General features: G+C 39.2%; 1 protein-coding gene across 2 annotated transcripts; it reads right to left on the bottom strand.

The window, feature by feature from the left end:
- Positions 1–289: 289 nt before the first annotated feature.
- LOC128691753 (zinc finger protein 300-like) lies at positions 290–23470 on the bottom strand. 2 transcript variants are annotated; one of them, XM_070079927.1, is made up of 4 exons: positions 23417–23470; positions 14281–14499; positions 5627–5796; positions 290–5490 (listed from the first exon to the last, which is right to left on the bottom strand). In XM_070079927.1, the coding sequence occupies exon 4, from the start codon at positions 3454–3456 to the stop codon at positions 2533–2535; it is 924 nt and encodes a 307-aa protein (XP_069936028.1). In that variant the 5' UTR covers positions 3457–5490; positions 5627–5796; positions 14281–14499; positions 23417–23470; the 3' UTR covers positions 290–2532. The 2 variants fall into 2 exon arrangements, with proteins under 2 accessions (XP_069936028.1, XP_069936027.1); XM_070079926.1 differs by lacking the exon at positions 5627–5796.
- Positions 23471–24214: the final 744 nt, after the last annotated feature.

The following is a 24214-nucleotide window of genomic DNA, read 5'->3' as shown; positions in this document are numbered from 1 at the left end:
CTGTCCATAAAGCTCTGTACCTCCCATTCCTTTATGATTTGTCTAAAATGGGCCACAACATTGTCACTGTAATAGTCACCAGCACGGCTTGCAATAGCTGTGTTAGGGTGATTTTCATCCATAAAGGTTTGCAGTTCAACCCACTGTGCACACATTTGCTTAATTTTTGAAGTAAGCACAATGGATTCCACAACTGGCATAGGCTTCTCAGGGTTAGCCCCAAACCCTTCAAAATCTTTCTTAATTTCCATACTAATTCTCACCCTTTTTACCACAGGGTTGGCACTAGAAGCTTTCTTGGGGCCCATGGTGACTTATTTTGCAGAAACAAGCACCAAAAACAGTGATAATATGTAATGTACCGAATGTATCTTTAGATGCGCACACACTGGCTGGCTTGTAAACACTGGCACACACGGGGCAGTTCAGGCGACATGTGGACACGTCTCGTACGAATCGTATCAAATACTGGGTTTTCAATTGGATACCGAGGCAAAATTTTTGCGTTAAAACGCATCGAATACCGGATTTATCGAATACTGATGCCATCGAATACCGGGGTCCACTGTAATTTTCTAGCTGCTTATTTTGTCTTCCAAGCCTTGTGTCGTATAAACTCGCAAAGTTTAACATTAATTTTGGTGAAGTTCAGCTTCAATTACAATTACACGTTTCATTCAGGTATGATATATACAATTGTAATTCTTCTAATTCTAATTAATATAGCAATATATATTATTGCAGTCTACATGATTTTACAAATTGTTTCCTAAATGAAGTGTTAATAGAATAAACTTGCCATACAATAAGTGATAGAAAGTAGGAGGGAAAGGGGCCATCCCAGGAACAGTTGAAGGGAGATGAAAAAGGCTTCGAGTTTTAGGGGCTTGAACATCCAGTAGGCTTAAGTAAGAATGTTAGATAAAAGTGAATGGTAACAAGTGGTTTTTAATGGATATGCTGTTGGAGTGTAAGCAAGGTAGCTTTTATGAAGTGATTTAGGGAAACAGGTTAGCTGGCCTTGAATTGTGGAAGTGGGAAGGGCAGTGCCTGCATTCTAGAGGGAAGGGGACACTGCAGTCAGAGGGTAATCTGAATTTCGATTTTAGAATATTTCTGGCAAGACAGCAACTGAATGAATGATGATATTTTTTTTTTCTTTGAGTCACTCTGCCTTGGCAGATGGCAGCTGAGGTAAAAAAAATTTTTTTTTTCTATTTTTAAAAACACTCAAATATATTAGAATATATTTATATTAACCCTTTGAGGGTCGACAGGCCCTCTCCGAGACTTGTTCTCAGGGTCGGCCAAATTAAAAAAAAAAAAAAAAAAAAATCTTATGAAAAGATAGAGAATCTTTTCCCAATCATAATGACACCAAAGGTATGAAATTTGATGGAAAGCTTACGGAATTATGCTCTTGCGAAGTTAGCGGTCTTGACGATCTTTACGCATCGGCAATTTTGCCCACTTTGAGCCCTATTTTCGGCCAATTCCAGTGTACTAGTCGACAAAAATCATAACTATTTCTCTAGAACTCCATTTTTTCTATTGAATGAGTGCAAGAAACCACCCATTTACTGATTTCAACTATCCAATACAGTGGTCAGAATTAGCAATTTTTCCAATTTCACACAAATTTCAAAAAATGCCAATTTCCAAATAGGGTCCAGAATAAACAAGAAAGACATTCCTGGCACTAAAATAACATTTCCTCTGTTCGTTAGTCGCATCCCCAGGCCCCTCTTATATTTCTTCGACTTTCCACTTTCAATTTTTATTTTTACAAAAAAATAGAAGATTTACTGTTATGCAGACTGCTGCATTAGTGTAGAAATAGTATAAATAATATCAGCGCACTTGTGAAATAATATTAAACTCACCAGTTGACGTGTATTGGACGCTTGGCATGATTTGTTTACTTTTGAACTTTGGTAAAAATCGAACATTTCTGCTACTTTGAACTCAATTTCAAGGTACTTTTCATTGTAAAACCAGTCAAAATCATCTCAATTTCTGTAATATGTCTTCCATTCTATAAAATGAGACCAAGAAAACTAGAATTAAACAATAAATACCATACAAAAATACAGTGCAAAGTTGCTGTTTTATTCCAAAAACACGGTCAAAGTTTTTTTTTTCTCATTATGCACTGTGTGCTGCAGGATTTCTTTTATACTGCGCACACTGACCACATAGACCCATTCTTTTATATGTATGCCTACCACCTTTCTCCCACTAGATTTGAGGGCGCTAGAATTTAGGCGTACTAGTACGTCAAAAACTCTGGGTCGTAAGCCGTACTAGTACGGCCGAAACCCTCAAAGGGTTAAAAGCTTTCTACATATAAATATGATTCAACACCTACTTTGACTTTAATTCTGTTACTAGATTATAACTGTTATAAATCCTTAATTGTCCATTCCCTTTAAGACATACTTTGAAAGGTCATATAAAATTTTCTCTTGCACGAGCTACAGCATTGATTACTATACTGGATTTTCATAACTGCATGAATTCTCACATGCATTATCAAGTGAGTTTTTTTGTGAAGAGTTTCTTAGATACTAAACATCGATAAGGTTTCTCTCCAGTATGTAGTTTTACATGTGTTACTAGATTAGATTTTTTGGAAAAGCTTTTTAGGCACTCTGAACACTGATAGGGTTTGTATCCCGAATGAACTCTCATGTGAGATTCAAGGTATGATTTACATGTGAAAGTTTTTATGCATTCTGTACAAGGATAAGGTCTCTCTCCAGTATGGATCCTCATGTGTTTTTTAAGATAACATTTTGTTGTAAAATATTTTGTGCACTCAGAACACTTGTATGGTTTCTCTCCTGTATGCACTTTCATATGTACTGCTAAATGTGATTTTAGCGTAAAGGTTTTTAAACACTTTGTACAGTGAAAAGGTCGCTCACCAGTATGAAGTCTAACGTGAGATATAAGATCAGATTTTTGTCGAAAGTTTTTCAGACACACTGAACATGAGTATGGCTTCTCTCCTGAATGAATTCTCTCATGTATTGCTAGACTTGACTTTTTCGTAAAGTATTTCAGACATTCTGAACACTGGTATGGTTTCTCTCCTGTATGGACTCTCATGTGTCCTGCCACATGTGCTTTCAATGTAAAGCTACTCTCACACACTGGACACTTAAAAGGTCTCTCTCCTGTGTGAACTCTCATATGAGACGTTAAACCTGATTTTTGCCGAAAGTCTTTTTGACAAACAGAACACTGATAAGGTTTCTCACCTGAATGAATTCTCATATGTATTACTAGATTTGATCTATATGTGAAGCTTCTTGGACATTCAGTACAGTGGTGTACTTTCTCATCTGTATGAACTCTTCCATGCTTTAATAAATTAGATTTTTTGGGAAATTGCTTTTGGCACACGGAGCACTGATAAGGCTTCTCTTCTTCTGTGTCAACATTCACATGCATTGTTGCAAGTATTTGGTAAGAGGTAGTTGTGACACAACACTGTGGTTTTTACACTGAATAAGCTCCTGGGTGTGTGTGTTCTAAAACTTCACTTATATGTCTAGAAAGTGAAGAACACTTAAGACAATATACTGAACTGTGTTGGTATAATGTACTGATATTTATAAACAAATACTGTGACATTAAATCATAAATATATTATTTTCTAAAAAATGATGCTAAGGTATATTGGTGCGGCAAAACCTGACCATAAAAAATGAAATGATTTCTAACAATATGTAACTTCTACGAAGGGATACCAGAAAAAACAGTTAGCCAAACTTGAGTGCTAGAGGAAAGAAAGGCAATGCCTGAACTTCAAAGGAAAGGTGGAGATGTTGTAGTCAAGAGGGAGGGTGGGGACGATGTAGTCAAGAGAGTAATCTGTATTATATTGTCAACACAATTCTGGAAAAAACTGACAGAATGAATAATGGTTAATGTGTCTTATTCTTTCAGTCACCCTACCTTAGTAGGATATGGCTGTTGAGGTAAAAAAAATAATTTATTATATGTCTTATAATAATTTAAAAACTAAATATTTTAATAATTCTCTAAAACTTGCTGAAAATTCTCACCCTAAACTATATAGTAAATACTCCTCTGTACTTCCTCCTAGACATTACTCTGTGTAGAAAGATTTACACAACACTACATACAGTTTTTCAAGAGAAAATCATATTTCTCAAAAATTAAATAACTGACAGTGAGAAACTAAAAGTTATATGACCATAAATTTTCAATTTCAGGAATTAGTATTTCTATACAAAGATGACATTTATATTGCAACTATTAGTAATAAAAGTAGCAGTCCTAAAAATGGATCAAACCTGTGTGGGTCATACAGCACCTTATACTCTAGAATATACAGAAATACGAAAACATTTGTAAATATTAAAGAAAAGTATGATTAACTGAAATGATCATACTGATGCATTGATGTCGAGCAACAAACTTGAGATTGATACTTTAGAAAATCCAAGCACATGAATAAATCAGAATACAGTGACTAGAATATTTTACAACTAAGTTACATAATATGTTCTATTCAAGTTGTGGATAGAAAATTTGGAATACAATAAAGTAAACATCAAATTTGGAGTAGCAGGTGTAACATCTTAATTTATTTGCATTACTGCTAAATAGAACAGTAGTTCAAGAGAAGTTTAACCTTCACACAATGCCCGAGTCAAAAAAATTGTGTATATCATATATGTCTTGCAATAAGCAGACAGATGATTGTGAATCTGTCACTCCTTGTGTTGAATGACCCACATGGAAAGAAGAATAAGCCTTCACCACTTCTTGTGTTGTGACCCACACAGGTTTAAAGCCTCACATAAAATCTTTTCATTATCCAATGCAGGATTTTACTCTTGTATAAGGTCTTAAAAACACAGTATAAACAGTTGAGAAAAATTAACAAAAATTACTAACTCCATATACAGTATTAATAATTATTCACATAAAAGTGCTAGACCAGCACAGGTCACAGAGCACCCCTTGACTTGTAAATTCGTTGCTACTGATATTACATGCAAAGGTCTTTTGGTAAGTCAATTTTTAGTGCAATTTATCTTCATAGTACACCAGGTGCTGAGGAAGCAACATCATCTTAGGTTATTGAGGGGAATTTTCAAACATGTTGACACTGTAGTGTTTGTGATGATGTGGAGCCCCTAATAGTACTGCACAATGTGTGTAATGATGTGTTCTTAATAACACTGTAGTGTTAGAAATGATGTGGTATTATTAACAGCAGTATATAGTGTTTTGTGATGATGTGGTACTCTTAATAACACTGTACAGTGATTGTAACAATGATATGTTCTTAATAACACGGTACAATGTTTGTGATGATAAGGTATTAATAACACCGTATACCACTGACAACAGTCTTATGATCGTTACAAGAACCGTATGGCACTGAATGTTACAACAGCTTTATAACACTGAATACTGTTACTGCACTGCATGTTCACTATCAGTGTAGACCTGCAAAGAAAAAAAACAGGTGATAATAGCGAGACTCACATGAAACTAATCTACTGCTAACTTATCTAGATTCTCAGATACTCTGAGAACTTTCTCTTGCAATATGCTCTAAAATAAATATTTTGCTTTAACATACCGGCCATCTCTCGCCAAGATAGGGTATACAGTGGACCCTCGGTTATCGGTTGCTCCGCATAGCAGCCAGTTTTTCAGCTTCCGGTTATCAGCCGTTATTTTGCTTATCAGCCATATGGTACATGCCAACCCACCGCTGCCAGCCGCTTGCGCGTCAGTCTGGCTTTGTCTCTGGGCAAGTGAGGAAGCTTTTGCTCATTCATCCAAACATTTCACTATAATCCATAGTTTTTCATGGTTACTGATTAAGTGCAACTGCAAAATAAGTAACCATGACCCCAAAGAAAGTTCCTAGTAAAGTTACTTTGGTAAAGAAAGTGAGAAACATGATGGAATTTAAGGAAGAAGTGGTTAAAAAGTTTGAGAGTGGTTTTCAAGTGCTAGAATTGCAAGGATGTATGGGAAAAACAAATCAACAATCACTTCTATCCTGGCAAAGAAAGAACAAATCAAGGAAGCTGATACGGCAAAAGGAGTAAATGTGCTAACCAAACAAAGGTTACCAATAATGGAAGATATGGAGAAGTTGTTGGTTTTGTGGACCACTGAAAAACAATTAGCAGGAGACTGTGTTGCAGAGTAGATGATTTGTGAGAAGGCAAGGCAGTTGCATGTGGACCTTGTAAAGAAAATGCCTGGAACAAGTGCTGCTGTTAGTGAATTTAGGGAGAGCAAAGGCTGGTTTGAGAGAAAAAATATTCTGAAAATATTTCTTCTTTTTCAAGTCGCCCTGCTTTGGTGGGAGACAGCTGATGTGTTAAAAATAAAAATGTACTTGGTAACCCTTTGACTGTAAATCATGTAGAACTACGTCACTTACACCTGGGTCTGTCACCTAGATTGATGTCATGAACGTGGATAAACTGTGAGTGGTAAATTTTGGCCTAGATATGAGAAAATGGGTGTATGGCGAGTGTCCACAAGATAAAACAAAAATCCTGCCTCACGTGCTTCATGAAAGGAAAAACAAAACTTTGACCTTATGTTTTGATTAAAATAGTGACTTTTAGGTGTTTTCTAGGATAGTTTTTATGAATTTTATTGGCTGTTTCTTGCTATCATTTAATAGAATGGAAGATATACAACTGAAATTGAGATGTTTTTGGTTGATTTCAGGGCTAGAAGTACCTTGAAATTGAACTAAATGTAAAAGAAATATCCAGATTTTGCCAATTTTCCTGAAGACAGGTAAGGCCTTCTTACAATCCCTTGGAGGTTTTATGGATTCAACTATTAGGACACCATAAACCATAACCAATCATGCATGGTTATACTTTGTTATCCAAGAAACAAGGTAAATCTTCAATTTTTCATGGATATGAATTCAAAATGGAAGGGAAGCGTAACATAGACAAAAACCTGGGGACATGATTAATGAAGAGAGAAATTGTTGTTTTAGTGCCTGGAATGTCTATATATTATTTATTCTGTATTTTTTTAATTTTATGCAAAATTGGCCCAGTTACTGACCAGTGCATTTTATAGAGTATAGTTCTAATAGTTGAACGGGCAATTTCTTGTGCTCGATAGATTGAACACAAGGAATATTAGTGAAATAGCTAAGAATTTGGCCAAATAGCTTAAAATGGAACCTCAAGTGCACAAAATTGACAATGCACAAATTGCACCTAGTCCACTAACTTTGCACCTGTGTAATTCTGTATGTTTTCCATTAAATTTCATACTTTTGGTGTCATTATCTTAGCAATACTATTTTTGAGGGTATGGACAGTGAAAGGGTTAAACTGGATGCCACCTCTTCCATTAGTTCATTACACCAAGATTTCACTGTGGTTATAAAAAAAAATTTCTTACGATATATTTTCTGAAGCAACAATTGCAAGTGAGACTATTGAGAATATCTGAAGTTGAAGAATGTATGAAGAAAGTGTAATGTTTCATAATTTTAGGTAGGAAATTCTGTATTTTAATAACAGACAAGAAATATCTCCTAGGTAGTAGGTTGGTAGACAGCAACCGCCCAGGGAGGTACTACAGTCCTGCCAAGCGAGTGTAAAACGGAAACCTGTAATTGTTTTACATGATGGTAGGATTGCTGGTGTCTTTCTTCTGTCTCATAAACATGCAAGATTTCAGGTACCTCTTGCTACTTCTACTTACACTTAGGTCACACTACACATACATGTACAAGCATATATATACGCACCCCTCTGGGTTTTCTTCTATTTTCTTTCTAGTTCTTGTTCTTGTTTATTTCCTCTTATCTCCATGGGAAAGTGGAACAGAATTCTTCCTCCGTAAGCCATGCGTGTCGTAAGAGGCGACTAAAATGCCGGGAGCAAGGGGCTAGTAACCTCTTCTCCTGTATATACTACTAAATGTAAAAGGAGAAACTTTTGTTTTTCCTTTCGGGCCACTCCGCCTCGGTAGGATACGGCTGGTGTGTTGAAAAAAAGAAAAGAATAATTCTAAGATACTCCTAAATGGAAGCAGAGCAAAAAAATAAAATAATTCAGACACTCAAGATAAAAAAATTATCCAGTAGTATAGTGGTCCCTTGAGTTGCAATGGGCTGAAGTTACTATAACTATTTGCCCTCATAAAGAAACTTAGTTTTGAGTTGTGATGAAAAATTTGAGATACAATGCATATTTGTGGTTTAATTACATCATCCTTTGCGCTATCAGGTCTTCATGGTTACTAAAGTGCACAGGAAACAGGCTATGTCTCTGAATATCAAACAAAAAAAAAGGATGCAGGAGTTAGAATTAGTGCACTGATTCATGAGTATGGCTTTCCACTATCAACATTTTCTACCATTATGAGGTAAAAGGACATTTTAAAAGATATTCAAGTGGCTGACAAATCTAAGCTAGTGAAAAAAGGCAGAGAAATTATCACAGAGATGGAAAGACTGTTATTAATGTGGATAAGAGAGAAGCAGATGAAGGGAGATAGCGTCTGCAAGTAATATCTGTGAGCATCCAAATGCAAGGTTAAGCAAAGGTTGCACTTCTGGGGTGTTCGAACAAATTACCTTAAAACCACATATTTTGTGGTATGAGTTACGATAGTCTTGAGGTACATTATATCTTCTGGAATGGATTAATACTGTAACTCAAGGCACCACTTTATAGTTTTGCATTGAGGAGAAGGCTGAAGGCTGTAGGCAGTGCAGATGTCATGTCTGAGGGCAATATGAGGTGTGAATATTATGTACAGAATTTGTAGTTTGGAGATAAGGAGTAGGTGCGGGGGTTTTATAGAGAGTTGAGGAGAGGTTACTGAGGTTGTTTGGACATTTAGAGAGAATGGAGCAAAACAAGATAATTTGTTGTGTGTATAAATCTGTAGTGGAGGGAAGGCAAGGTAAGGGTCATCCTAGGAAAGGTTGGAGGGAGAGGGGTAAAGGGTTTTTATGTGAGGGACTTGGACATCCAACAGCCTTTACCATCCTATGGAGAGGGAGCATGGACACGGGGGTCGTCCCACAGTTACTAAAAACAACAGACATAGCCCCACTCCACAAAGGGGGCAGTAAAGCAACAGCAAAGAACTACAGACCGATAGCACTAACATCCCATATCATAAAAATCTTTGAAAGGGTCCTAAGAAGCAAGATCACCACCCATCTAGAAACTCATCAGTTACACAACCCAGGGCAACATGGGTTTAGAACAGGTTGCTCCTGTCTGTCTCAACTATTGGATCACTACAACAAGGTCCTAGATGCACTAGAACACAAAAAGAATGCAGATGTAATATATACAGACTTTGCAAAAGCCTTCGACAAGTGTGACCATGGCGTAATAGTGCACAAAATGCGTGCTAAAGGAATAACAGGAAAAGTTGGTCGATGGATCTATAATTTCCTCACTAACAGAACACAGAGAGTAGTAGTCAACAGAGTAAAGTCCAAGGCAGCTACGGTGAAAAGCTCTGTTCCACAAGGCACAGTACTCGCTCCCATCTTGTTCCTCATCCTCATATCTGACATAGACAAGGATGTCAGCCACAGCACCGTGTCTTCCTTTGCAGATGACACCCGAATCTGCATGATAGTGTCTTCCATTGCAGACACTGCAAGGCTCCAGGCGGACATCAACCAAATCTTTCAGTGGGCTGCAGAAAACAATATGAAGTTCAACGATGAGAAATTTCAATTACTCAGATATGGTAAACACGAGGAAATTAAATCTTCATCAGAGTACAAAACAAATTCTGGCCACAAAATAGAGCGAAACACCAACGTCAAAGACCTCGGAGTGATCATGTCGGAGGATCTCACCTTCAAGGACCATAACATTGTATCAATCGCATCTGCTAGAAAAATGACAGGATGGATAATGAGAACCTTCAATACTAGGGAGGCCAAGCTCATGATGACATTCTTCAGGTCACTTGTTCTATCTAGACTGGAATATTGCTGCACACTAACAGCACCTTCCAAGGCAGGTGAAATTGCTGACCAGGAAAATGAACAGAGAACCTTCACTGCGCGCATAACGGAGATAAAACACCTCAATTACTGGGAGCGCTTGAGGTTCCTAAACCTGTATTCCTTGGAACGCAGGCGGGAGAGATACATGATTATATACACCTGGAAAATCCTAGAGGGACTAGTACCGAACTTGCACACGAAAATCACTCACTACGAAAGCAAAAGACTTGGCAGACGATGCAACATCCTCCCAGTGAAAAGCAGGGGTGTCACTAGCACGTTAAGAGACCATACAATAAGTGTCAGGGGCCCAAGACTGTTCAACTGCCTCCCATCATACATAAGGGGGATTACCAACAGACCCCTGGCAGTCTTTAAGCTGGTACTGGACAAGCACCTAAAGTCGGTTCCTGACCAGCCGGGCTGTGGCTCGTACGTTGGTTTGCGTGCAGCCAGCAGTAACAGCCTGGTTGATCAGGCTCTGATCCACCAGGAGGCCTGGTCACAGACCAGGCCGCGGGGGCGTTGACCCCCGGAACTCTCTCCAGGTAAACTCCAGGTAAGGTAGGTAGGTAGGTAGGTGTGTGTACTCACCTAATTGTACTCACCTAATTGTGGTTGCAGGGGTCGAGACTCAGCTCCTGGCCCCGCCTCTTCACTGATCGCTACTGGATCCTCTCTCTCTCTGCTTCCTGAGCTTTGTCATACCTCTTCTTAAAACTATGTATGGTTCCTGCCTCCACTACTTCACTTGCTAGGCTATTCCACTTGCTGACAACTCTATGACTGAAGAAATACTTCCTAACGTCCCTGTGACTCGTCTGAGTCTTCAGTTTCCAGTTGTGACCCCTTGTCCCTGTGTCCCCTCTCTGGAACATCCTATCTCTGTCCACCTTGTCTATTCCCCGCAGTATCTTGTATGTCATTATCATGTCTCCTCTGACCCTTCTGTCCTCCAGTGTCGTCAGTCCGATTTCCCTTAACCTTTCCTCGTACGACATTCCCTTGAGCTCTGGGACTAGCCTTGTTGCAAACCTTTGTACTTTCTCTAACTTCTTGACGTGCTTGACCAGGTGTGGATTCCAGACTGGTGCTGCATACTCCAGTATGGGCCTAACATACACAGTGTACAGTGTCTTGAACGATTCCTTATTAAGGTATCGGAATGCTATCCTCAGGTTTGCCAGGCGCCCGTATGCTGCAGCGGTTATTTGGTTGATGTGTGCCTCCGGTGATGTGCTCGGTGTTATGGTCACCCCAAGGTCTTTCTCCCTGAGTGAGGTCTGTGTGTGTGTGTGTGTGTGTGTGTGTGTGTGTGTGTGTGTGTGTGTGTGTGTGTTAGTTACCATTTGGTCCTAGGCACATGTCGATTAGACACTAGGCCTGTTGTATGTGCATTCGTGTGTGTGTGTGTGTGTTAGTTACCATTTGGTCCTAGGCACATGTCGATTAGACACTAGGCCTGTTGTATGTGCATGCGTGTGTGTGTGTGTGTGTGTGTGTGTGTGTGTGTGTGTGTGTATGTGTGTGTGTATGTGTGTGTGTGTGTGTGTGTGTGTGTTATTTACCATTTTGTCCTAGGCACATGTCGATTAGACACTAGGCCTGTGTGTGTGTGTGTGTGTGTGTGTGTGTACTCACCTAGTTGTACTCACTTAGTTGAGGTTTCAGGGGTCGAGTCCAAGCTCCTGACCCCGCCACTTCACTGGTCGCTACTAGGTCACTCTCCCTAAACCGTGAACTTATCATACCTCTGCTTAAAGCTATGTATGGATCCTGCCTCCACTACATCGCTTCCCAAACTATTCCACTTCCTGTGTGTACTCACCTAGTTGAGGTTGCGGGGGTCGAGTCCGAGCTCCTGGCCCCGCCTCTTCACTGATCGCTACTAGGTCACTCTCCCTGAGCCGTGAGCTTTATCATACCTCTGCTTAAAGCTATGTATGGATCCTGCCTCCAGTACATCGCTTCCCAAACTATTCCACTTACTGACTACTCTGTGGCTGAAGAAATACTTCCTAACATCCCTGTGATTCGTCTGTGTCTTCAGCTTCCAACTGTGTCCCCTTGTTACTGTGTCCAATCTCTGGAACATCCTGTCTTTGTCCACCTTGTCAATTCCTCTCAGTATTTTGTATGTTGTTATCATGTCCCCCCTATCTCTCCTGTCCTCCAGTGTCGTCAGGTTGATTTCCCTTAACCTCTCCTCGTAGGACATACCTCTTAGCTCTGGGACTAGTCTTGTTGCAAACCTTTGCACTTTCTCTAGTTTCTTCACGTGCTTGGCTAGGTGTGGGTTCCAAACTGGTGCCGCATACTCCAATATGGGCCTAACGTACATGGTGTACAGGGTCCTGAATGATTCCTTATTAAGATGTCGGAATGCTGTTCTGAGGTTTGCTAGGCGCCCATATGCTGCAGCAGTTATTTGGTTGATGTGCGCTTCAGGAGATGTGCCTGGTGTTATACTCACCCCAAGATCTTTTTCCTTGAGTGAGGTTTGTAGTCTCTGACCCCCTAGACTGTACTCCGTCTGCGGCCTTCTTTGCCCTTCCCCAATCTTCATGACTTTGCACTTGGTGGGATTGAACTCCAGGAGCCAATTGCTGGACCAGGTCTGCAGCCTGTCCAGATCCCTTTGTAGTTCTGCCTGGTCTTCGATCGAGTGAATTCTTCTCATCAACTTCACGTCATCTGCAAACAGGGACACCTCAGAGTCTATTCCTTCCGTCATGTCGTTCACAAATACCAGAAACAGCACTGGTCCTAGGACTGACCCCTGCGGGACCCCGCTGGTCACAGGTGCCCACTCTGACACCTCGCCACGTACCATGACTCGCTGCTGTCTTCCTGACAAGTATTCCCTGATCCATTGTAGTGCCTTCCCTGTTATCCCTGCTTGGTCCTCCAGTTTTTGCACCAATCTCTTGTGTGGAACTGTGTCAAACGCCTTCTTGCAGTCCAAGAAAATGCAATCCACCCACCTCTCTCTCTCTTGTCTTACTGCTGTCACCATGTCATAGAACTCCAGTAGGTTTGTGACACAGACACACACACACAGAGGTGTGTGTGTGTGTTAGTTACCATTTGGTCCTAGGCACATGTCAATTAGACACTAGGCCTGTTGTGTGTGTGTGTGTGTGTGTGTGTGTGTGTGCAAAATTCCCTGTTTGCAATTAATTATCTATATTATACATCATTACGCATGTGCTAACATGCGTTTAGATTCAGGAGCAAAGTTATGCTGCTGGTGTCTCCACTTCTATAATTAATGTGCCAAATACATGTTGAAGCATTATAGCACCTCTAGAATACATTTCCTCCTCTAAGTACAATTATCTACCATTACAGTTGTCTAACAATTAGTTTATCAAAACGTCCCCTGCTCTAACGAATCCCGATTTCTTCTGCGACAAGCAGAATTTGGCGTAAACCTTTGGGATGTTATGGAACGGGAGATTAGCAATATCAGTGTGAAGCTGACAAATCTGCAGCAACTGTGTGATGCTATTATGTCAACATGGACCAGGATCTCTAAAGATTGTTTGCAGTACTTTGTTGAATCCATGCCACGAAGAATTCAGGCTGTTCTGCGGTCAAAAGGAAGCCCCTACTAGAAGAGTGCATCTAATAAAGTGACTACCGAGTGTACATAATTTGAAATCCATAATCAAGTGGGAAAAAAATATTCTCAGTCAAAAAAGATGAGTGACTGACAGACCAAGAGGAACTGTAAAGGCTCCCGTAACTGCTTTAGCTGAATAAATTCAGATTTGTGAGGAGAAGAGTTTGGTTGTTTTCAATGGAGTTGTAGAAGTTGTGTGTGCACGTATGCGTGTGCGTGCATGCGTGTGCATGATAGGACTGAACAGAGGCAAGTGACTTTTATAACATGATGTACTGCTGGAGTGTGAGCAAGGTAACACTTATGAAGTGATTCAGGAAAACTGGTTAGCCAGCCCTGAGTTCTGGATGTGGGAAGTACAGTTCCTGCACTCTAAAGGAGAGCTGGGGATATTTAAGTTTGGAGGGTTATCTGAACTGTAATGTCAGCATGCCTCTGGCCAAATGGTAATGAGGCGAGTGATAATGAAAGTGCTTCTTCTTTTTCAGGTTGGAGATGGCCATTGTGCTTAAAAAAGTATTAGTAAATGAAAAATTTTAATTTTACATTTTGTTAATGTTGTAGAGTATCCAACAGCAATTTCATGAACACCATCACACTTAGTGTCTAATAATATCATTTACTTTACCTGACTAGTTAATGGTCCAAGTCGGAGTGAAATGTCATCTTAAGTTTCAGTTTCCCATGTTTATTGTATGCTTCCAGTCACGGTATTGTGCCTTTTTATTCTTTACTGTATTTTCTTTTCAGCCAAATAATGCACGAGCACACAAAACTACCATGAGCTTGATGACTGCCGATGCAGCTCAACTTTCTTGGTATGTCAGGAAGCAGTTTTTCCTTGCACCTGTGTGACAATGGAGCATTAAAAATTCATGATCTGTATAGCATTAACTAGCAATTAGTTAACAAGTTTTCTAAACATAAAACAATGATTAATTAAATTGAAAGTAGATAAGAGTCCAAGTATACTTGACCAAGAAAACTGATCACAATTCTGAGATAGGATTATATAAATAATTCTATATATTGTATGTACATTAAGTATATCTACATGCTATTTCTACTCATTTCTGAATTCACTTAATACAATGGCCATCTCCCACCAAGGCAAGATGACCCAAAAAAGAAAAAGCAAAGTTTTTCTTCTTTTTATGACAAACACTGCTTATGGAGGGAAGATTCTTCTCTGCTTCCCTATGGAGTTATTTTTGAAAATGTACCTGCAGAGAATTTCATTGACCTAATCAAACTGTGTGGACTTTCAACCTGTTCTCATGTGAAGACAGGTTATACAATAGACATCTGGGATAGCCATGGGTTCTCTTAGTGCAGTACTGACCATTCTCTATTTTGACCATCTAAACAGAAGCAGGTTTGCCCACATCAATCCCACCAAATTACATGGTTAAGGTATGTCAATGATGTGTTAGTTATACTACTTAAACATTCAATCTTCACAGCTTCAGGGACCAATTCATCCATGTGGAACCCTCTATACAGTTCACCTTAGAAGAGCAGTATGATTCCTTACCATTCCTAGATGTTCTTATTAGGAATAATGACACCTCCAGCTACAAAGTCCACAGGAAGCAACAAATAAAGACAACTTAATTCCCCACTTAACCTATCATAACCTCAGAACAAAGATGGGGTGGTAGTAGATTTCTTTTTATGCATCATCAGGATTTGTAGTAATGAACACCTACATTAAGAGCAAGAATACACAGAAAGAGCCCTTTCCATCCTGAGATTTCCTAAACAAATTGTTAACTCCTGCAAGACTAAAGCTCTTAACAGATTTTCAAATCCCTGGTAATATTACATGCATACATGTATGTATGTATGTTGCAATATCTGATAGTTTTTGCATTTGATAAAGCCTAATGTAGGTGCAAAGTCATTCTAATAAAGGTCACCTTTTGCTGTATGTGTGCTTTTACCACTATGAACCATAATAGTCTCCTCTATTGACAGAGGCTTCATATTAGTAGATTCCAACAAGCAAACAATTGATATTACCATGTCTACTCTATCAATAAATATAGTATTGGTGTCTCTCAAGGCAGCATTCTGTGATCCATAACTCCTTTCTTTTCTATATCAATAGCTTACCAAATACTAATACTTATTGCTGATGACACTATTTAATGTTATCTCTAGGCCTGACACTACTTACTAAGAAAAGAGGTCAGTGAACTTTTTGGGTATTTCCCCAAAACAAATTTGTGTATAGCAAAATTACCCACTAGACTTGAAAGTCCAGAGTCTGGAAAAGACAAAGATCATTTAACCCTTTGAGGGTCGACAGGCCCTCTCCGAAACTCGTTCTCAGGGTCGGCCAAATTTCAAAAAAAAAAAAAATTATTTTTTCTTATGAAAAAATAGAGTATTTTTTTCTAAACATTATAGGCTAAACAAAAAAATTTTAGCGTCAATACTTACCGAGATATGGAGGTGTGAAATTTCCCAAAATTGAACAGCATATGGTAACATCGCCGACTGCCGTCACCCGGTATTTTTCTATTTACTTTTTTATGTACTATTTTCAATTTTTTTTCAATTTTTCTTTTTCTGAGTAACTTTTATGGCCTCTGAGGCCAACATGATCAGTATTTTGTAAGTTATTTCTTTTTCAATACTACACAATAAGGGCGTAAACACTGTTGTCATTATTTTGTTTACAGAAAATATTTACACAAACAAACAATATGAAATGTTGTTTATTACTATTTTTCTATATTTTATATACACATATACAGTCACAGGACATGTTTCTAGAAGTTCTGCAGCCTGTGGAAGTCTTTGAAACATGGTGTCATGCACAGTGGAGTTTTGCACTCCTCACACATAAAACGAGTGTCTCTGCGTTGTCGTGGGCGTTTTTTTGTATGTGAACAGACGTAACACCTCTTCTGAGCCTTTTTCTTCAAAGCAGTAGCAGGCAGTTTTACCAGGAAGTGATCACCATGCTTCAGACGAGCAGGTAGTTGTTGATAATTTGGTGGGCGGTCAATTGCAGGTGCATTTCCTTGGTACTTGAATACTATTTGTCTGATGACAGACAAACAGAATTCGCCGTACTGTGGTTTGTTTCTGGTGCTCATCTTATACATATTATAAGCATTGAGCATGGAAATGTCCAGAAGATGGAAAAACAGTTTGATGTACCACTTATAACTCTTGCGAACACAATCAGCAAACCCAATCTGCATGTCACATTTGTCCACTGAACGCATGTTGAAGGTGTAATCAATCACAGCTGCAGGTTTTAGAATGGGTTCATTTCTCTCTCTATGCTGCCTGCCACTGTCTGCCATTTCATTAGGGTGAATTGATGACAACAGTGTGACATCTCGTTTGTCATGCCACCGAAATGCCATGATGTCATTGGCAGCAAACGCCTGCACCTCACCTCTGCGAGTGCCAGCATCAAACCTGGGCATATGTTTTCGATTTGCACGCACTGTGCCACACACATCTGTCATGTTCACTCGCAAAAAATCACTGAGTGAGGGGCTTGTGTACCAGTTATCTGTATATAATATATGCCCCTTACCAAGGTATGGTTCTATCATTGTTCGAACCACATCACCTGAGATGCCCAATAACTTCCTGGTATTTTGCAATGTATAACTTCCAGTGTACACAATAATATCCAATACCAGACCACTGTAACAATCACAAAGCACAAACAACTTTATACCAAAGCGTTTCCTCTTGCTTGGTATGTACTGCTTGAAAGAGAGTCTTCCTTTGAACAGAATCAAAGACTCGTCAATTACAAGCTTCCTGAAGGGATAAAAATGAGTACTGAATTTCTGTTTCAGATACACAAACACATTCCTAATCTTATATAACCTGTCAGTTCTGTCAGGCCTGGTTTTATCTGAGAAGTGAAGCATACGTAACATTAGCACAAATCGATTCACTGGCATTATATCACTGAAACCTGGTGTTGCAATCAGGGGGTCTGTTGACCAGTATGATTTCACTTTGTGCTTATACACATGTGGCATAAGCATTATTGTGGCAAAGAAAAGATACAGCTCAGCCACAGTTGCCTCCTTCCATTGGTGTAGACGTGATTTTGGTGAAAGTATTGTGTTTGCCATGGTGTACTCGTAGTATGTGTTGCTTTCCATGACAATACTTTTCATCAGTGGTTCGTCAAAGAATAACTCGAAACATTCCAGTTCAGTGGCATTGTTCCCAAGTGTACAAGATGGCCGTATTCCACTTTGGCTGCCATCAAACTGGTGGGGATTTGGAACAAAATTGACAGCTTCCTGCCAATCCCAGGTGCGGTCTGCTGGTGGGTACTGGACAATGACAGGTGGTTGTGGTTGTGGAGGTTGTGGTTGTGGAGGTTGTGGTTGTGGAGGCTGGTGTGGTGGGGGAGTGGGGGATGGTGGCCTTTGTTCTAGATCAGCTGAGGCAGCGGCGTGGGTGGCAGCATGGCCCACTGCTGGTGCCTCACCGCCGGCACCACTACCACCACGCACATTTTCCATCCCAATTGCAACAGTATCTTCGTCATTTTCACTGTCTGTTCCTGTTGTACAGCCACGGGATGTACTCCGAGATACACTCCTTCCCCTTGGAATAGCATATGGCACACTTCCAGAGCGCATATATCGTCGTATATACTGACGCTTCACTGGGGAATATTGCACTTCACTATCACTACTGGAACTAGTTTGAAGAGCTTGTAGTTCATATTCACTATCACTATCATCACCCATGCTCTCATCTGAGTCTGGGATTTGGGAAAATAGAAGTTTCCTCTTGGGTTCTGGAACAACTGAACGTGAACACGAGGGCCCAGCACCAGAGGTGGAAGGCTGAGGGTCGTCTGGGTTTTCTTCACTATTACCGATATTATGGTCATTAGTTTCGGTCAAAACCTCACTAAAACCACGAAACTCATCTTCACTGGCACTTCCATCACTATTAGAACTGTCACTGGGGAACAAAAGTGTCCCAATTCGCCGAGGAGTGAGGAGCTTCTTACCGCGAGGCATGGTGGACATTGTTTACTAAGAGGGCATTCCCACAATGCACCACTGGGTCCCAGATTTTTTTTCTACCGCGCACACTGACCACGCAGACCCATTCTCTCACACCTAGGCCTATCAGCCTTTTCGCGCGAGATTTGAGGCCGCTAGAATTTATGCGTACTAGTACGTCAAAAACCCCTACGCGTAAGACGTACTAGTACGACGAAAACCCTCAAAGGGTTAAATTCAAAACAGTTTATTGAATCCATTTATATAAAGTAAACAGTCATACAGGTTAAAAAGTGTGTATTATACATAATAAAGCAACTTCAAAAATAAAACACAAAAATAACAAAATAATGAGATGAAAAATAAACTACATGAAATAAAAAAAAAACAGTAACAGATAAATTTAATAAGTCCCATTAGGGAACTAAATAATTTGACTGACATTTTCACTTCAGGTTTTGAAGAAACCTGAAGAAACTAAAATTAAGAAACTAAAAATTTTTGTTTGAAAAAAATATAAATTCCATAATTGGACTCGCTTATTAAATAATAAATTTTTATTCAATTTTATTTATATACAGTGGACCCCCGGTTAACGAACTTTTTTCATTCCAGTAGTATGTTCAGGTGCCAGTACTGACCGAATTTTTTCCCATAAGGAATATTGTGAAGTAGATTAGTCCATTTCAGACCCCCAAACATACACGTACAAACGCACTTACATAAATACACTTACATAATTGGTCGCATTTGGAGGTGATCGTTAAGCGGGGGTCCACTGTATTTACTGAGCCTTCATTACCCTCTGAGATTTTCATTTTTGCCTCATTTGGGGTAATTTACCCTGGTTCCCCAACCTTGGACTTAGAACAAACAATAAACAATAAATTAAAAAACATCCACACATGAATGACAGTAAACAAATTTACACTTAATCTATAAATTTGGTAATACAACATTCAACCATATAAGCATCAAGATAAATAACAAATCCAACAAAAAAAAGGTAAAATTCCAGATTATTATTATGAAGAATCCTCAAGACCAGAAGACATACTAATGAAACAGACAAGATTTGAGTAAATTCAAGACTGAAAGTGTTCTGAAATAGGCAACAAACTGGTGAGAAATGGTCAATCTTGGGGAGTTTTTCTGGGGAAGGATTGGGGGCATCTTTTACATCCCCGAAGTCTATCAAGTACTGGGACAGCTTAAACCATGACCTAGTATTCTCAGTTATGGTTTATTAGACAAAAAATTGGAGAAATTCGTTTTTTTTTCTTTTGTGATGACAGATTGTAAATGGAGGGTAAATGTTACCATATAGGGTAAAGGCCTGGGGACACAATCAATGGAATGCCTGCAATTTTAGTTTTGGTCTCTGTTTTTAAATTTAAATCTGTTGAAAATAGTGTAAAGTTGGGTACAATATTGAATTCTTGGTACATAACAGGACAATTCTGATGGTTGAATGGGCATTTTTTGCACTCAGTGAATAATATGGAAGGTACACTAACAAAATAGCAAGGAAATTACTTCAGTTTGAGCATTGAAATAAACAGAAAATAGGCCTCAAATTCGGTGAAATCCCTGTTGCATAAAAATCTCCCTGAAGTTTAACCTCACACCTGCATAACTGTTAAGTAGATAGCAGCAAAGATGTGGCTAATGAGTATAATTTAGTGTTCTCACAAAGTTTTTGTGGCTCAACGTAGCATAAGACCTGATCACTCGTGTTAAGGAGGCTGGAATACATAGTAAACGATGTTGTTTTATCTTGTATGTATAAAATTTGTAGTAATATATACATCAAAACTGTGATGTATAAAATAACATCTTTTGTATAATATGTGAATTAAGAGTTCATAACATTTAAAAAGAGAAGTAAAACAAGTGTAATAATGCATTGGTTTAACACAGAGATGCTCTTTTGTTTTCTGTATGATTTTGGATTTAACAGACCCCTCTCCTCTCCCTCTCTTCCTCCCCCTCTCTCTTCTTTCCCCTATCTCTTTCTCTCCCTCTCTCCTTTCTCCTCTCTCTTCTTCCCCCTCTCTCATCCTACATTTCTCTCCCCACTCTCTTTTTCCCTCCCTCTCCCTCTCTCACTTCCTTTCTCTCTTTCTCTCTCTCACTTCCTCTCTCTCTCATTTCCTCTCTCTCTCTCTCTCTCTCACTTCCTCTCTCTCTCTCTCACTTCCTCTCTCTCTCTCTCTGATAACCATGACTGGAAGCAGATGGCAGTATGCTTTATTGAGCAAGTTTTTAAGGTGTCAAAGGTGTTCTGGCTATAGTTGCTGCATCTTGGGGTGTTCCTGGAGGTTGCTGCAGTTTGTTAAGACATTGGGAAGGAAGCTGAATGAGCCTGGAAATAAGTAATGGTGTAATTGAGAGAAGCCATGTGGTATGGGACTGGTGTATCCTCAAGCTGCAGTTTTATTGTGATTCCAAGGCAAGGCCTTGAGATTTTGCTATTATTAATTGGTACTGTAGTGAATACCATTTATGCTATGAGAAGGAACATGGTTTACTCTAGGCTATAGTACAGCAGTATTCTAGCATAGAGAGAAAAAGTGGCTTAACCCTTAAATGGTCCAAACATATATATACGTTTTTTCAACATCTGAAAGTATGTAAAAAAAATGTAGATCTTCTTTTTTGTTTTACATTTGAAAACGTGTAAAAAACTTTTATCTACATTTGTTATATTTGAAAATATGTAAAAAAAGTAGATCTACTTTTGTAGCACTACGAATTTGAATGTCAATCTCTTTGGACCGTTTAAGGGTTAAAGAACAGAGTATAAACTCAAATTACTTATTGAGTGATTAGAGTTTACTTTTTGTCAATATACCATTAATATAATAACATCTTTTGTCTCTGTGTGAACTGAGAAGTCCCTGGCAGACAAAACATCTTAATAAAATTCCATAATATGAATAATGTCATTTATTTTTTATTTATTAACACATCGGCTGCTGTCCACCAAGGCAGGGTGGCCTGAAAAAAAGGAAAACTTTCATAATCACTCCATCACTGTCTTGCCAGAGGTATGCTTACACTACAGTTATAAAACTGCAACATTAACACCCCTCCTTCAGAGTGCAGGCACTGTACTTCCCATCTCTAGCACTCAAGTCTGGACTGCCAGTTTCCATGAATCCCTTCATAAATGTTACCTTGCTCACACTCCAACAGCATGTCAAGTCCTAAAATCAATTTGTCTCTACTTGCTCCTATCCAACACACTCACGCACACTTGCTGGAAGTCCAAGCCTCTCGTACACAAAACCTCCTTTACCCCTTCCCTCCAACCTTTCATAGGTCGACCCCTACCCTGTCTTCCCTCCACTACAGATTTATACACTTTCAAAGTCATTCGATTTTGTTCCATCCTCTCTAAATGTCTGAATCACCTCAAAAACCCCTCCTCAACCCTCTGGATAATTGTTTTGGTAATTGCACACCTCCTCCTAATCTCCAAACTACAGATTCTCTGCATTATATTCATACCACAGACACAATATGACATCTCCACTGCCTCCAGCCTTCTTGTTGCAACATTCATCACCCATGTCTCACACCCATACAAGAGCACTGGGATAACTATATTCTCATACATTCCCCTCTTTGCTTCCATGGATAAAGTTCTTTGTCTCCAAAAACTCCTCAGTGCACCGCTCACCCTTTTCCTCTCATCAATTCTATGATTCACCTCATCCTTCATGGACCCATCTGCTGACACGTCCACTCCTAAATATCTGAATACATTCACCTCCTCCATACTCTCTCCCTCCAATCTGATATCCAATCTACCATTTCCTAATTTTGTTTATCCTCATCACCTTACTCTTTCCTATATTCATTTTTAATTTTCTTCTTTTACATACCCTACCAAACTCATCACCAACTTCTGCAAGTTCTCTTCAGAACCTCCCAAAAGAACAGTGTTATCTGTCATTAACTTCAGTAAACTGTATTTCTTCCTGTAGGAACTCACGTCAGCAGCACTGATGATAACAATGTTTGAGTAAGTCACAATACCATGGCTTGCTGTGAATAATATTATTGTAGAACTATTAAGTGTTGCCATAACTCTTGACTTATGGGCTAAACTTTAGCTATGTCTTCAATAAAATAATAGCACTGATCATTACCTTCAAGGACTTTCAAGAACCCCATTAGAAATAAATCACTTTTTCTAGTTTTGTTTTTTTGGGTTATCCTGGTTTGCAATTTACACTATATATAATTATACTTATGTGTACCTGTGAATAACAAAAAAGGCACAATACCGTGACTGGAACGATACACAAATAACCCGCACATAGAAGAGAGGAGCTTATGACGACGTTTCGGTCCGACTTGGACCATTGTGACATTGTAAATGTCCAAGTCGGATCGAAACGTCGTCGTAAGTTCCTCTCTTCTATTTGCGGGTTATTTATGTATAGTGTACCTGTGTCAATATAAATTTACTTGCTTACTTACGAGCTATGAAATCTATGAACTACTTGCTATTTAGCTCTTAAAATACAACATAACCCGAATGAAAATACAGACAGGAGAATATATACGAATATCTGAAAGTTCCTGAAAAAAAAAATCGACTTTCAAAAACTACCCTAAAATCTATTAATTTCCGCCACACAATTGTCATGGAGGTGATGGTGTGTCTAGTTCATGTGGTGAGTGAGATGCATGCTGCCTCCATAAGACCAGATATAAAAGAGAGAGAGAGAAGAGAGTACTAACCAGTAATGGAGGTCCACACCCACCAGCAGCACCACCATAACAACAACAACAACCAGTGTTGTTATGATCACTGTTCTGCTGCTGCTCAGCCAAGAAGCTTTCGTACCTCTACTACCATTTATTGTTGTACTTTGTGTATAAGATTAACAACAAATAAATAATGATAATATTTATTTTTATAACCACGTGATACAACTTACACAGACCATAGATGGCATACTGTATAGAAATCCCCTGGTTATGCAGAGCATTTCGGGCAAATTAGGTTAATTTTGTTCTCAGGATGCGACCCACAACTGGCCTGGTACCTACTTACCCAGGTACCTACTTACCGCTAGGTGAACATGGACAGCAGGTGTCTTAAGGAAACATGTCCCGATGTTTTCACCCATACCAAGGATAGAATCACGGACCTCAGTGTGTTTGAGCTAAGTGAGCCACCAACCGAGCCGTTGCTTTCTGCAGTATTACAAAATGTAGCTGACGTGTAATACAATACTTATTGTGAATTGTTATTCTCATTATGTGAACAAATCACCTGTAGGAAGCTTACAGGGCAGTATCTGAATTATTACCTGCATGTAATTTGGGTGAAGTAAGTGGGACTTAAGTCACAGCAGGTCGCTGAACTGTAATTCCCTCGATGCCCACTTCTTCACTAGTCACAAAAAGCTAGGCCTAGCATTTAATTAATAATTACAATACTAAAACCAGCTACTCTTGTAAATTAAATTTGTGTGGATTGGTGTCACTAGCACGTTAAGAGACCATACAATAAGTGTCAGGGGCCCGAGACTG

Source organism: Cherax quadricarinatus, unplaced genomic scaffold, assembly GCF_038502225.1.
Source record: "Cherax quadricarinatus isolate ZL_2023a unplaced genomic scaffold, ASM3850222v1 Contig45, whole genome shotgun sequence".
NCBI classification, from domain to species: domain Eukaryota; kingdom Metazoa; phylum Arthropoda; class Malacostraca; order Decapoda; family Parastacidae; genus Cherax; species Cherax quadricarinatus.
This window is presented reverse-complemented; position numbering and strand designations above follow the sequence as displayed.

Coding starts and splice junctions, on each gene's coding strand:
- LOC128691753 (XM_070079927.1), bottom strand. CDS start 3,456: ATGCATGTGAATGTTGACACAGAAGAAGAGAAGCCTTATCAGTGCTCC.